The sequence below is a fragment of the Protomyctophum bolini genome (genome assembly GCF_963924005.1).
Source record: "Protomyctophum bolini genome assembly, chromosome: 16".
NCBI lineage: Eukaryota > Metazoa > Chordata > Actinopteri > Myctophiformes > Myctophidae > Protomyctophum > Protomyctophum bolini.
In genome coordinates this window covers 5,219,149-5,235,086 of record NC_137877.1, presented here as the reverse complement: position 1 = coordinate 5,235,086, position 15,938 = coordinate 5,219,149, and the positions used below count along the sequence as shown (strand labels likewise).

Sequence of the window (15,938 nt, the reverse complement as noted above, 5' to 3'; positions counted from 1 at the left end):
AGACAGACAGGCAGGCAGGCAGGCAGGCAGGCAGGCAGGCAGGCAGGCAGGCAGGCAGGCAGGCAGGCAGGCAGGCAGACAGACAGACAGACAGACAGACAGACAGACAGACAGACAGACAGACAGACAGACAGACAGACAGACAGACAGACAGACAGACAGACAGACAGACAGACAGACAGACAGACAGACAGACAGACAGACAGACAGACAGACAGACAGACAGACAGACAGACAGACAGACAGACAGACAGACAGACAGACAGACAGACAGACAGACAGACAGACAGACAGACAGACAGACAGACAGACAGACAGACAGACAGACAGACAGACAGACAGACAGACAGACAGACAGACAGACAGACAGACAGACAGACAGACAGACAGACAGACAGACAGACAGACAGACAGACAGACAGACAGACAGACAGACAGACAGACAGACAGACAGACAGACAAACTGACAGACAGACAGGCAGGCACATTAGCAGGTGCTTGACGCGAAATTGCAGGCTTCCAGTTACACGGTCGAGACGAAGCGTGGCTCGCCAAGACAGTTTTTTGGCATGTGTGTACAGTACGTAGTACATCTGTGTTGTCTTTGAAATGCTTTCAAGTGCCTGATAAAGAATGGGTTTCCATTGTCAGAGCCTGTGTAGTAGTAGTATTTCACTATTCGTCACACAATGAAGTATATACGTAGGGCTTAAGTGGTTAACAAAATAATGCTCTCTAGTGTTTTATCTTTTATCCGACTATGACGATAATGCTAATTATGTGAGCATAACCATAAGACTTAAAGTTGTGGTGTGGATTCCACTTGATAGTTCTTGTGTGTTCATCCTTGTATGATCCAAACACCCCCCCCCCCCCCCCACACACACACACACACACACACACACACACACACACACACACACACACACACCTTTCACAAGTAGGACATCTTTGACAAACAGGACATGTCATACAATGGACCCTTCGCTAAACCCCACCCCAAAAGCGATTGTCCAATGCCAATCAAAATAGTTTAGCAACCGTTGCTAAGCTGGGAAAGCTTCCGTTAGCTAAAAATCCTGTCAGACGTTAAAGTGGATTGAGTTGGATAGTGTTTATCCCTCGAATATATTTCCTCGTATTTCTAGTTTATTGAAATAATCTCGCCTTGTTGACAACATTTAGAAGACATTTTAGAAGCTCTTGCTACTGAAATGATTGATTGTTTACATGGATAAATCCTGGTCATTTAACATGCATCTCAATGGGTGAGAAGAAGCACATCTTGCCAGATCTTTGTCTTTGTCTGATGTTGATGGTGGTGGTGGTGCATAGAACCATGAGTTAGAACCATCTTTACTCACCACTGCTGGCGCTGCCCTCTCTGCGACCTCTGCCCCCTGACCCATCCCTCGATGACTTCACCCTCTGCAGACAGACAGAGAAACAGATGGACAGACAGACGGGAGGATGAAGAGAGGCAAGATGTGAAAAATATTTTTTATGTGTGCCTACACAGGTGAACAGAGACAAGCCTGCATATCTCTCTCTCTTTCTCTCTGTTCACACAGTTGTGAGGTTGTACATAATGAATTGCGCTTTTCTATGCACTACCTGCCTACTCAAAGCACTTACAACGGTTCATTCATTCATACATTGGGAGGTGAAGCGGCGAACAGTCGACGCCAGCGTCCTCACTTCCCACATTCACACACCGACGGTGGCGAGCTCACACCGACCGACTCATTGGAGGCAATTTATAGGGTTCAGTGTCTTGCCCAAGGACACTTCCACATGTGGACAGGAGGAGCCGGGATTCGAACCGCCGACCCATGGATCATTGGACGACCTGCTCTAGATCGGCTATATGCACTATTTTTGTGCGCATTACCATTGAAGTGTAATACAAGGTTAAGTGTTTAATTAGACTAATCGATTTAGTCAATTAAATAAAATAATAAAAAATCACACGTGAGGGGCGCTCTTATCGTTGTACATCATCTCATTCTGGCCAATCGCAAATTGCGTCCTCACTTTCGTTTGTGTTACGCAAATGTTTGTGTTTACACAAACACTCAAAATTGTCCATTCATTGTCGACGGCATTTAAATGTTTGTGTTGGGGCAAAAAATGGGTTGCATACACTAACAGCTGCACAACAAAATCTATGAACCCACATGAGCAAGATGAAGACGGTTATGGTTGTAAATATCAATTTGGATATACCGTATTTTCTGCTAATTGCTCAGCCCTTACTCTTTGTCTGCGTATGTATTTATCACTATGGCGATGTCCTTCTGTCATAATCGCTTTCTCTCTATCTCCCTTCCCTTCCCTTCCCCCACTCTCCTCCATGGGACCATCCCTCCCGTCCAACAAGGTGTCTGTGTTGATTTAGGAGCAGCTGGTTGTGATAGTCGGAGATGTCGCTCTCCTCTGGAGGAATGTCCCCACAGCGCTAGCCAGCATCCAATCATCCAGATGAAGAGAGAGAGAGAGAGAGAGAGAGAGAGAGAGAGAGAGAGAGAGAGAGAGAGGGTGGATGACGGTTTTCGTAAAACCTTTCCAGTATTTGGCTGTCTGGCTTTGTGGAAACATGGCTACTCTTGTCATGATGATTGTGGGGGGGGGGGGGTATAGCAGTCATGGACTTCTGGCCCATTCCGAGCAATGCCAGAAGTGGTGGCTGTCTGGCTTCTTCCCTCACAGATCTGAGTTTACGCTCGGTCACTCTTTAAACGATCAGTCTACCGCCCGTTTCTTGGTCGAGGGCTTCAAAATGTCTTAAGCTTTTTTTCTAAAATAGCAGACCTATACAAGTCGTGTTGACTATAGAGACTACACTAATAAATAAGGACCCATGACGGCCACTGCCAGCAACAACAACACGCCGGCAACAACCCGAAAAACACTCGCCTATCGCACGGCAAATGCCACACAACTACGCTTGGTGAACGCAGCTATAAAGCAGCTACCGTACAACTTGGACATTGTGTTTTTCATAAATGAATGCTACAAGCTCGAAAACATGGCGTAAGATCTGCTGTATACTTTTGAACTTGAATCCTGAAAAGTAACAAAAAGTAAGTAAAAGTAACAGTTTTTGGACACAACAAAATCACATTTGAATCACATTTCCTGATTGTGGGCTCGCTACAGCGAGCACACACTAGTTATTGCCAGCCTATATTTATTTATTCCACCCTTTTTTTTGACACACTACTACTTCCACATACTTTATGCTAGAAATTTAGTTCAAACTTCAAACTGTTCAGCTCTTTGCAGTGATGGGTGCTTGTATTTTTATTTTTACAAAGTTTTATACTTTTTATACTTTTTAACTTTTTTTTAACATCCTTTATAATGAGAGTCGATGGAAGAAAGGTCCCATTTTTCACAGTTAACTTTTTTGAGCTCTTATTACTCCGTCATACTTTCACTTTGAAACTTCATTCAAACTTTATAATGTTCATCTATCTTTGAACTTTCATTGGTGAAAAAGTTGTTTTGAAAAAGTTTATACTTTTTAAAATATTTAACTTTATTTATAGTTTTTGCCTCCCATAGACAATGAATGGGATTTATCTCTAAATCAACCTCACTTTTGCAGCCTCATTACTCTGGCATACTTTGTCGTAGAAACGTGATTTAAACTTTAGAACGCTCACACGACTCTGGACTTTTTCGTGGTTCAAACCGTATTCGAATACGTTAAACGGTTTTTCCGAAATCGCAGTTCAATCGCAGGCCGTTTCGCGTAATTAGTGCCATTTTAGAGTGCGGGCCTTCTTTGACTAGAGTGTGGAGACTGAAATTCTTTCCTTGAAAATTTACCAAACAAATTGTCGTCCCGGCCAAAGTATTCATTTTACACGCATGTTCTTTTGTCATTTTGTAGCCACACATGTCCTCTTTCACACAATGTGACCACCAAAGCACAGAGACATACAGAATGTGAACTACGGCCTTTTAAGTGACACAAAAACAGTCAATCTGCTCATTGACCTCCATTGTATAATTCTTACGAGGAAATTATCGCGCTGACAATTCTTAACTCGCTCTTATAACCACATTTTCAATCGTACCAACACCACAATCGCACATGGTGTACCTCAATATCTCAGGCCACTCACAGCGAAAAAAATATTTGCATTCGACTTTTACTTTTTGCGATAGAGCAATTTGTTCGGGGCATAGTTTCCCCCCATTCACGGCCATTATAATCTCCCAGTCATAGTACTGGCATAGAACTTGGAAGTCTTTTACTTCCACAGCTGAGACATATAAGGGCTTAATTACAGGGCTGACATTAAAGTTACAAGATCTCAATGAGTTGCTCTGCGATACCTTGTGAGCTTGTAGGTCTGCTATTTGTGCAATTGGCTGGCCTTTACACAGCTCTCGCAAGAGCACGCACACACGCACACACACACCCTGTCTTCCTATTGGCTGGCCTTTACACAGCTCTCGCAAGCGCACGCACGCACGCACGCAAAAAAATAAAAAAAAGTATTTTTTTGAAAAAAAAGTATTTTTTTGAAAAGAAAGTATTTTTTTGAAAAAAGTATTTTTTTGAAAAAAAAGTATTTTTTTGAAAAAAATGAAATTTTTTGAAAAAAATGCAAACTTTAAAAAAAAAAACTTTAACCTTTTTTTTTTTTACTTATGAAAAAAAAAATATATATATATTTTACTTAAAAAGAAAAAACTTGAATTTTTTTAATAAAGATTATTTTTTTTACATTTAAAGAAAAACTTTTAAAAACACTTCTACAGCTTCCACATACTTTATTCCGCTTTATGCAGTTATTTATGCTTAAACTAGTTTTTCCAAATGTTCATACTTTTTTTTTACTTTTACTTCAGCTTTAATACATTTTCTACTTTTGTTTACAATATGCTACAGTCCCGAAATTTTGATTATGGATTTAGACCACCAATGGGAACACTATTACTCCGGTCCCCGAGTTTCAAACTTGACACGGCAAAAACTTTATACATTGCAATTTATGCGAGCCCACGCAGTTTCTACAGGAACTGCCTTTCTAGTTCTAATCTGATGTTTTTGCTGCTCCAAACACACGGTGACAGGAAACCTGATAAAAACATTAATTCTCTCCATAGTCTTTTGAATAGTTTTAATTTAGTTCACATTTTAGTCACCTGACTTATAGTCCCTTCCTGACATTTTAGTCTAGATTTTATTTATTGATGAAATATATTTAGTCTTAGTTTTACGCATCATAGCTTAGTTTTCATTTAGTTTTCGTCAGTGAAAACAGGTAGTCGACGAACATCTTTCGTCTTGGTTTTAGTCGACGAAAACAACACTGCCAAACACACGGTGGCAGGAGGTAGCCATGGCTAATAAGCCAGACTCGTGTGGTATTTGAGTCTGGAGAGATGCTGTGTATGGATCTTGTTTCCCGGGGAGTGGGTTCGAACATTTTCTCTTTGACGCAATTGGTCAGAGCTACCGTCAGTCAAAGGTCTCAAGCATTTGAAAGTCACTGTACCAAAGCCCGCCCATATTGCATACCGTGTCCCGATTGGCCACACCAATTCTGGGCGTACAATTGAGCCTCTCCAGACCGTAATCCGCCGGCAGGCAATTTTATTTTTGCCAACGGCTGATTCGGTCCGGCTTATCAGCCAGGCTAGGCAGGAGGCCTGATACAACATATTTCTCCCCACCTGTTCTTTTATCTCCTTCATCTTCTCTGCTTTCTTCAGCTTGATGGAATACTCCTGGACCTCCTTGAGGTTCATGTCTGTGCTCAGCCTGACTAGGAAACGCAAGCCTACACACACACACACACACACACACACACACACACACACACACACACACACACACACACACACACACACACACACACACACACACACACAGAGAGCATCGTTACATACAGTACAGCTGACATGTGGGACACAGCAGACATAAATCATGGATAAAGGAAACAACGCCTCCTCCAAATTGAGCGGCTTCCTATAATGGCTGAAACTGAGCAGTACCTCGCTAACTGCTTGGCTCTCCTTTTGGAAAGGCCGGCCATTTGTAAGCCCCTCACAACCAACTTATGCACATGCCCTAGACTGCCAAAGATAAAAACTAAAAGTTTACATCTGTAGCCTAGCTGTGAGATGGTCTGGACTAGCTGCTGATACTTCAGCACTTTGGTTAGAAAGGCTTCTTCCAGGCTATAGTCAAAGGTACAGCCGACCTCGAGAATGAACACCTCTCTCACACACACAGCACCGTCAGTTAGCATTGTTCAGGGCATTAGTTAAGAGTACCGTCCATGTGAGAGGTTTAGGTTTCCTAAAAAAAAGAAAATGATGAATTACCAAAAGTAGGAATTTAAAACAAACGTGGTGCACGGCCCACCAAACTTTTATATATTGGCTCAACAATAAACAAACTTTCGTTGGCACACACCAATTAATTATTTATTATTGGTGTCTGTCAAAAAAAAAAAAAATATATATATATATATATATATATATATATACTTTGTATTTCGGATGTGCGATTTGTTTTAAAATTCCTACTTTTGATAATGTATACTGGATTTGGGGTCTAGCGCTCCACTGAGAAAACCCATTGCATGAAAACCTCTTTTCCTTATTTAATAGATTAATAATTACATTCCACATTTTCCGGGAACTTGCAGTGGATGCCTCGGTACGTCTCCAAGGACTTCTGGTAGTTCCCTGTGAGGAGGAAACGGGAAAAACCACAAGGTTCAGGGTACAAGGTTCAAGGTTCTCTATTATTTGTCTCCCGAGGAAGACATTAGTCTTAGACATCTTAGGAGGAAGACATTAGTCTTAGACATCTTAGGCATGCAAGCGTAGCCCTTATGTCTATGTCGCCGCACCAAATAAGGACTATAGTAAAGAATAAAAAAAGAAATCGCCATAATATTTTGTAAAAAAAAATACATATTTAGCCCCATGCTCGAATGCCCCCGCCCCCCCCCCCCTCCCTGTCAAAAAGAGCTAAAATCCCTAAAACGAAAGAAAGCAGCAAATGAAGAAAAATGAACACTCATCTTTTACTTTCTCCAAAAACAACCTAAAACATGAACCTTGGTTGAAAAAAAACTAAAGGTGTCCTTTAGTACTTAAGCCATTCTGACCGGGAACCCGTTTTGGTGTTCAGCATCATGTTATGCTTTAGCTATTGAAAAATAGCAGATCTACAAGCTCGTAGCGCGCCACCGAGTGGCGCGCTACGAGCTTGTAGGTCTGCTATTTTTTGAAAAATCGAAGAACAACTGACATTTTTTTAATCTGATCTCAGGTCAGAATGGGTTCATCAGACCAGTGTGTGTCCAGTGGAAACCTCGTATGAATCTGATCTCAGGTCAGAATGGGTTAAGCAAAAATACTTTACGTTACTTTTCCCCCATTCATTGCTGCTAATTAATTCACTCTACATAAAACCAGCTACAGCAAGTGAGTCTGTTTCTGTCGGTGAGCCACGACAACAGAAAATAGCACCTAAAATGTAAGGCCCAAATTAGGAAGGCCAGGGTGATTATCCCATTCTGAACGGGAACCCATGTTGGTGTTAGCATCATGTCGTGCTTTAGCTATTGAAAAATAGCAGATCTACAAGCTCATAGCGCGCCACCGAGTGGCGCGCTACGAGCTTGTAGGTCTGCTATTTTTTGAAAAATCGAAGAACAACTGACATTTTTAGAATCTGATCTCAGGTCAGAATGGGTTCATCAGACCAGTGTGTGTCCAGTGGAAACCTCGTATGAATCTGATCTCAGGTCAGAATGGGTTCATCAGACCAGTGTGTGTCCAGTGGAAACCTCGTATGAATCTGATCTCAGGTCAGAATGGGTTATTAGTAAAAGAATGTACTCATAATTACCACTTCTCCGGTAACAGCTGGCCACCATTAGTTGCCACTTCACTTGGTTTGGTCTGAAACGGTGAAGAAAGTGAGAATATGTTATAGGTAAAACACCACAAAGCCAACAAACTCACAACAAACGCACAACAAACACACACAGCGGTTGGCGTGCACAGACATTTAGAGGGGCAGGTGCTTGTAAAGCGCAAGGGCACCTTTAAAGGGATTGTGACATTAAAAAAAAGGTTTTGGAATTGTTCTTATTTTTTTTAGGTTTTCTAATCTCAATTGCACCCAAAAAACATGAACTTTTAACATTCAGTAGATTTTCTGTGATCTGGGGTTTTCTGGCTCAAACAGGCCTCTGATTTGCCGGCAGTTTGTGATGTAAGATCCTGCAAATCCCATATATGTCAATGGGATTTGCCAGCAGATGTCACTGTTTTCACTGTTTTGCCTGTTTTCATTGTAGCTCAAAAGGCTTCCAAACCCCAAAGGAAACTTCAGACCACAGAAAATCCACTGAATGTTCAAGGTTCAGGTTTTTTGGGTGTAATTGAGGTCATAAAACCTAAAAGAAAAAAGAAAAATAAATTAAAATGAATGTCATAAAACCTTTAAAGGGCACCTTGTGCAGCGCGTGGAACCGGGCCGGTTGCCTTAATAGTGTGACATGTATAGATTTTGAGGCATAAATAATATATTAGAAGCTTTTTTTTTTAAATCAAGAATTGATCAATGTCACCATGGTCCACATTAGGGCGACTGTGGCTCAGGAGGTAGAGCAGGTCGTCCAATGATCCATGGGTTCGGCGGTTCGAATCCCGGCTCCTCCTCCTCCTGTCTACATGTCGAAGTGTCCTTGAGCAAGACACTGAACCCCTAATTGCTCCCGATGTGCTGGTTGGTGCCTTGCATGGCTTCCGCTGCAATCGGTGTATGTATGAATGTGTGTGTGAATGTAATGCACAATCTATGTGAGGCGCCTTGGATAAAGGCGCTATATAAATGCACCATTTACCATGGAAGAAAAACATATTTTTTTCTCCTTTTCATGTCAAAAGAGCACATTGCGCCCACCTGGCCATAAGATTCAGAGTAGCGAACAAAGATTTCTGGATTTATGTTTACTACAAGCCAAAAGGGCTATAGCCTTATTGTGGAAAAAGATAGGCAAACCCAGTATTGCTCAGTGGTTTAGGGAGTTGTCATTGTGTCTTCCTCTGGAAAGAATCACGTATGCTTTGAAGAATAAACAGAAGATATTTGATAGGATATGGGGAAAGTTTATTCAGTATATTACGGTTAATGACTTGTCTTATTTAATGGGGGAAATTGTTTGATCTTGTTCTCTGCAGCTGTTTGTTTTTGGTCTTGTTTGTTGTTTGACTCTGTTATTGTTGCCATTCGAGTGCCATTATTATTATTATTATGTACGTACTGTATGTTGTTGTTTTGTTTTGTTTGTTTTTCATTTTGGGTAATTGTATTGTCTGTATTGTGTATTGTTTTGTTTGTTGTATTGTCTGTTTGACAAAAAAAAATGCAATAAATATATTGTAAAAAAGAAAAAAGAAGAGCACATTGCTGTCCAGAGGGCAAGGGCACTAGGTGGTGCTCTAGCACCCCCTAGTGTCTATCTGTGCACGACACTGCACAGAATAACAAAACTCTTGTTGTTGTCTACACGTCACCTTGATTACTAAACGTTTTTGTGTCTGTGCTAAGCAAGGAAGTGGTTCTCAAACATTGTCATGTCATGGGCACCTAGAATACAGTATTTGGCAGCAGACACCCCCCATCTGCTATGACTTTGTGCCACGAGGGACCGCGTGAGAGAAAAGTTGTGTAAGCATTTTCAAACGTACCGTATTCAATAAACGTCAGAAATAGCAGATGGAGTGACTTTTTAGGGCTAAAGTGGACAAACAGATTTTCATGCTATATTGAATAATTTAGCTGGGGACCCACTGGGACAGCCTTAACCCATTTTGGGTGGGAACCCATGTTGGTGTTAGCATTATGTTATGCCTTAGCTATTGAAATAGCAGATCTACAAGCTCATAGCGCGCCACCGAGTGGCGCGCTACGAGCTTGTAGGTCTGCTATTTCTGAAAAATCGAAGAGCGACTGACATAGAATAATTTTTTAGAATCTGATCTCAGGTCAGAATGAAAACTGTCAGGATGTATTAGACATTTTTAGAATCTGATCTCAGGTCAGAATGGGTTAAGGAGTCGGACCCCCTGGGGGTCCACAGGCCCCACTTTGACCCTGTGGTTGGTACTTACTGGATGAGCGTGGCTCTCTCAAAGTACTGAATGGCCTTCTCACAGAACTGGGTGTCGATGTAATACGCTCCCAGCCATTCTATCACATCAATGTTGGAGGGGAAATATCTGAAAGACTGGACAGACACAGACACACACACACACACACACACACACACACAGTTTAGCACCATCAGTTAGCATTGTTCAGAGCATTAGAGAGTATCGTCCATGCGAGAGGTTTCCTATCAAACAACAGTTGAATTACCAAAAGTGGGAATAAAAAAAACAATCCACATCCAAAATTTCAAAGAACTCACATTTCAAACTTTTTTTATTGGCACACAACAATAAACAAACTTCCGTTGGCGCACACCAATAAACAAACTTTGTTTGTTGGTGTCTGTCAATAAAAGGTTTTGGATGTGCTACGTATTTGTCTCCCCCCCCCCTCATTTCCTGTAAAATGTATCAGTGGCGTATCTACAATAAGGCGAGGACAAGCGTCTGCCTGTCCAAATCCATTTTCTGCCTGTCCAAATCCATTTTCTGCCTGTCCAAATCCATTTTCTGCCTGTCCAAATCCATTTTCTGCCTGTCCAAATCCATTTTCTGCCTGGCCAAATCCATTTTCTGCCTGTCCAAATCCATTTTCTGCCTGTCCAAATCCATTTTCTGCCTGGCCAAATCCATTTTCTGCCTGTCCAAATCCATTTTCTGCCTGGCCAAATCCATTTTCTGCCTGGCCAAATCCATTTTCTGCCTGTCCAAATCCATTTTCTGCCTGGCCAAATCCATTTTCTGCCTGGCCAAATCCATTTTCTGCCTGTCCAAATCCATTTTCTGCCTGGCCAAATCCATTTTCTGCCTGGCCAAATCCATTTTCTGCCTGGCCAAATCCATTTTCTGCCTGGCCAAATCCATTTTCTGCCTGTCCAAATCCATTTTCTGCCTGTCCAAATCCATTTTCTGCCTGTCCAAATCCATTTTGTGCCTGTCCAAATCCATTTTCTGCCTGGCCAAAATCCATACAATGAGAAATAAATCACACCCGTGTGAACCGAGTGGTGCAACTCCCCTCTCTCTTTGAAAACATTTAGTGCTACGATTGTGCGCGGCGGGGAGACGACAATTAACACATCTTGCCTGCCCAAAAAATGTAATTCCTGGAAACGCCACTGAAATGTATAATACGCTGCTACCTCATAGTAGTACTGGAGACTTGTCCCCCTCTCTTATACAGTACCTCATAGTAGTACTGGAAGGCCTGAGACTTGTCCCCCTCTCCATCGTACAGCTCTGCCAGCTTGGCAAGGACGTGGGGGTCCGTGGGGGTGACGCTGATGAGCTGCATCAGCCACTCCATGGCCTGCTGGGGGTCCTCCATCAGCTCATAGCTGGAACACACGCGGAGGTCAAGGACGACAACACCGGGCGTACGCACACACACACACACACACGTCGCACGCACACGCACACGCACACACACACACACACACACACACACACACGCACACACACACACACGCACACACACAGCGTCAGTAGGATACAGGTGTGCCAGCTGAAACATGACCTGGGCGCTGTTCCTGAGGATGGCGTGGAGCTTCAGGAAGCAGCTCAGAGCCTCTTCCAGACGACTCAGCTTCTTATAGGTCAGGCCTGGGGGAGAGGGGGCGGGACAAACAATCTGTCAATCAACTGTCTGCAGAGTCACAAAATACTGACCTAAGTTGTACAGGGCCTCTGTGTGCAGGAGGAGTCAGTCTACTGACCTAAGTTGTACAGAGCCTCTGTGTGCAGGAGGAGGAGTCACTGACCTAAGTTGTACAGGGCCTCTGTGTGCAGGAGGAGGAGTCACTGACCTAAGTTGTACAGGGCCTCTGTGTGCAGGAGGAGTCACTGACCTAAGTTGTACAGAGCCTCTGTGTGCAGGAGGAGTCAGTCTACTGACCTAAGTTGTACAGAGCCTCTGTGTGCAGGAGGAGTCAGTCTACTGACCTAAGTTGTACAGAGCCTCTGTGTGCAGGAGGAGTCAGTCTACTGACCTAAGTTGTACAGGGCCTCTGTGTGCAGGAGGAGTCACTGACCTAAGTTGTACAGAGCCTCTGTGTGCAGGAGGAGTCAGTCTACTGACCTAAGTTGTACAGAGCCTCCGTGTGCAGGAGGAGTCACTGACCTAAGTTGTACAGGGCCTCTGTGTGCAGGAGGAGTCAGTCTACTGACCTAAGTTGTACAGGGCCTCTGTGTGCAGGAGGAGTCAGTCTACTGACCTAAGTTGTACAGGGCCTCTGTGTGCAGGAGGAGGAGTCACTGACCTAAGTTGTACAGAGCCTCTGTGTGCAGGAGGAGTCAGTCTACTGACCTAAGTTGTACAGAGCCTCCGTGCACGAGGAGTCGTTCCTCAGAGCTTCCTTGTAGAACTCGGCAGCCTTGTCGTACTCCTGCTTGACGAACACCGTGTTGCCCTTGTTGATGAGCGCCACCGGGTTGTAGCGGTCAGCGCTCATGGCCAGGTCAGCGTAGCGCTCCGCTTGCTCGTAGTCTTTCTCCTGTAGGGGGGGGGGGGGGGGGGGGGAGTCCATTTCTCGCTTAAAATCTTAAAATTTTAATTATTTGATAATAATTATGGTAAAATAGTGGTTCTTTTTTGTATTTTTTATAAATGTTTATCCCATGATTGTTTCATTTTTGAACAGGGACAAACGTTTCGGCTATCCAGCCTTCATTATTGTGTCTGATCAAAATGAAATAAATGTTTTGAACTGAAGTCTTGGTGTGTGACCCACTACCATTATTTTGATATGTTTTGAACGGGTAGCGCCACCTACAGTCAGAGCACGGTGGTCACATGAAGAGTATCCCATGATTTTGCAACCCATTTTTTTCCCCCAGTGTCAATAAATTGTTTAATGTAATCCTGGGCGCTACACTTCCTCTGACAACCTAGGCTGAGCAACGGACTGACCTCATTCTTCCTTCTATGCATGAGGAGTCCAAGCCACTTCATTTCACCTGACAGGGGGGGAGTTTCCCCGGTTGGATGTAGCGCGTGGAAGGAACACGTAATTCCAACCAGTTCCTTTCCCCTCCATCAGGCGCCCCGGCTGGCCAGTATAGAGACCAGGATGGAAAAAGTGTTTCTTAAATTGGGGTCTGGGGAGGTGGATCGAATCTAGGGGGTCCCCAACTACATGTATTGGTCGACAAGCATGATCGACAAGCATGCCCAAAATTGGGACACCAAGTGTAAAAAAATTAACGAACTCCCCGTGTCCCCTAGTGTAGGTAGTGGTACCCTCAAAATGGTACCCAAAAATCACATGCAGTAATCCTGGTCTCTAAACTGCCTCCCCCTGGCCAGCCGGGGCGCCTGATGGAGGGGAAAGGAACTGGTTGGAATAACGTGTTCCTTCCACGCGCTACGTCCAACCAGGGAAACTCCCCCCTGTCAGGTGTAAAGGAGCAACTTGGACACTCAGGCATGAAGGAAGCATGAGTTCAAGTCCGTTGCTCTCCCCTTGTCCCCCATATATGGGGACTAGGTTGGTGGAGGGTGTGTAGAGCCCAGGATCACATTAGATAATTGACAGGTCAGGGGTGAAAAATGGGTTACAAAATCGTGGGATAAAAATGAAAACACTTAAATAAAAATAAATAACGAGCGAACTGGGCGGGAGCATACCAGGAAATAGAGGAAGGCGAGGTTGGTGGCGGCGGCGCTCTTCACTCGGCTGTCTTTCTTTTCAAATGTCTTCAGTGTATCAACAGCCTGTACAGTAGAGAGTACAGTAGAGCGAGAACACAGAGATATTATGGTGTATCAACAGCCTGTACTGTAGAGAGTACAGTAGAGAGAGAACACACAGATATTATAGCAACACACAACACGTTGACACTTGACCCAAAAACCGTGCAACACAAACAATACAAGACACTCACAAAACAATGAAACAAGCACACGTACCTCAACCTTTAGCCATGCAGATGGAAATGCAGGTGTGCGTGTTTGTGTGTGTTTGTGGGGGGGGACAAGGCAAAACAAGACATAATGGAGGGAGTGAGTAGGGCGTACAGTCAGACAGTCAGTAAGATGCACAGCAGACATGCTATAGCAACAGCAATGCAGCAAACTGTCATACAAGGAACCAGGGCTGCGATTATTCTTTCCACGAATATTTTTTTATTTTCAATCAAATAATCGAGAAGCGCTTTGCTTTTGGTTCCACTTCAGAGTCATGGGGCTCCGTGGGCTAACTTGACTGACCTGGTTGAAGTCCCTCTGTCTCAGGTAGGTGATCGCCTTGTTGATCTCCAGGTCATTGGCCAACTCCACGTAGTGAGAGCTCTTCACCATGTCCACACACCTAAAAAAAACACACAACATTTACATTCATTATACCTTCTTCATAAAGTACAGCGAAGTGCAAATTGCAGACAATATTGGATCTGATCGATTATCTTTGAGCTCTTCTCTCTTGATTGGATAAAATTTGTATCCCAACCAAGAAGTGGATATAGCGTGTCTAAAAAAAACAATTGGCAATCTTATATTTTTTAAAACAAAGCAATACTGCCTCCTCAAAGTTGGTATTGTGACTTTATATATTGTCAATTAATTGCACGAGAGGGGGAGGAGAGGTGGAGTTACCTGCTTTAGCAGACAGTTTGAGGGTCCAATGGAGTTAACCCATTTTGGTGTTTTAAAGCATTATGTTATACTTTAGCTATTGAAAAATAGCAGATCTACAAGCTCATAGCGCGGCACCAAGTGCTGCGCTATGAACTTGTAGGTCTGCTATTTTTGAAAAATCGTGAAAATGTGCCTGAAATCTTTGAATATATATATATATTGTTACAGAGCGAGTTTTTAACTCAAATCTTTGCTACTGGGAGGTATTTTCAGATGGGGGGTCGGTGGCCAATGTCATATATATATTTGGGGTCCTTAACATGAATATGTTTGAGAACCACTGACATAGAAACATGGGTTTTTCAGAAAACTGTCAGGATTATTTTGATTTCGACATCAGGCCTAAATGGATTAACCCATTCTGACCTGAGATCAGATTCATACGAGGTTTCCACTGGACACACACTGATCTGATTAACCCATTCTGACCTGAGATCAGATTCATACGAGGTTTCCACTGGACACACACTGGTCTGATTAACCCATTCTGACCCGAGATCAGATTATAAAAAATGTCAGTCGTTCTTCGATTTTTCAAAAATAGCAGACCTACAAGCTCGTAGCGCGCCACTCGGTGGCGCGCTATGAGCTTGTAGATCTGCTATTTTTCAATAGCTAAAGCATAACATGATGCTAACACCAAAAGGGGTTCCCGTTCAGAATGGGTTAATACTTCTCGTTGGTTCCAAATGTTTCTAACCAACACACAGATGTAAAGAGTGTTCAATAGCATTGATTTATAATGTTTCTAACCAACACACAGATGTAAAGAGTGTTCAATAGCATTGATTTATAACCAACACACAGATGTAAAGAGTGTTCAATAGCATTGATTTATAATGTTTCTAACCAACACACAGATGTAAAGAGTGTTCAATAGCATTGATTTATAACCAACACACAGATGTAAAGAGTGTTCAATAGCATTGATTTATAATGTTTCTAACCAACACACAGATGTAAAGAGTGTTCAATAGCATTGATTTATAACCAACACACAGATGTAAAGAGTGTTCAATAGCATTGATTTATAACCAACACACAGATGTAAAGAGTGTTCAATAGCATTGATTTATAACCAACACACAGATGTAAAGAGTGTTCA

At 42.9% G+C, this 15,938-nt stretch overlaps 1 protein-coding gene across 2 annotated transcripts in view; it reads right to left on the bottom strand.

Annotated features, from left to right (window-relative positions):
* Positions 1-15,938, bottom strand: part of ift88 (intraflagellar transport 88 homolog) — a 40,945-nt gene that overhangs the window by 10,762 nt on the left and 14,245 nt on the right. For both annotated transcript variants that reach the window (XM_080786220.1, XM_080786221.1), the window contains 10 exons: positions 14,408-14,507; positions 13,826-13,912; positions 12,506-12,692; positions 11,694-11,802; positions 11,387-11,537; positions 10,162-10,277; positions 7,889-7,941; positions 6,649-6,714; positions 5,695-5,801; positions 1,365-1,428 (listed from right to left, as the gene is read on the bottom strand). In XM_080786220.1, coding sequence (XP_080642346.1) covers positions 1,365-1,428; positions 5,695-5,801; positions 6,649-6,714; positions 7,889-7,941; positions 10,162-10,277; positions 11,387-11,537; positions 11,694-11,802; positions 12,506-12,692; positions 13,826-13,912; positions 14,408-14,507 — 1,040 coding nt within the window. The remainder of the gene's footprint in view (positions 1-1,364; positions 1,429-5,694; positions 5,802-6,648; positions 6,715-7,888; positions 7,942-10,161; positions 10,278-11,386; positions 11,538-11,693; positions 11,803-12,505; positions 12,693-13,825; positions 13,913-14,407; positions 14,508-15,938) is intronic.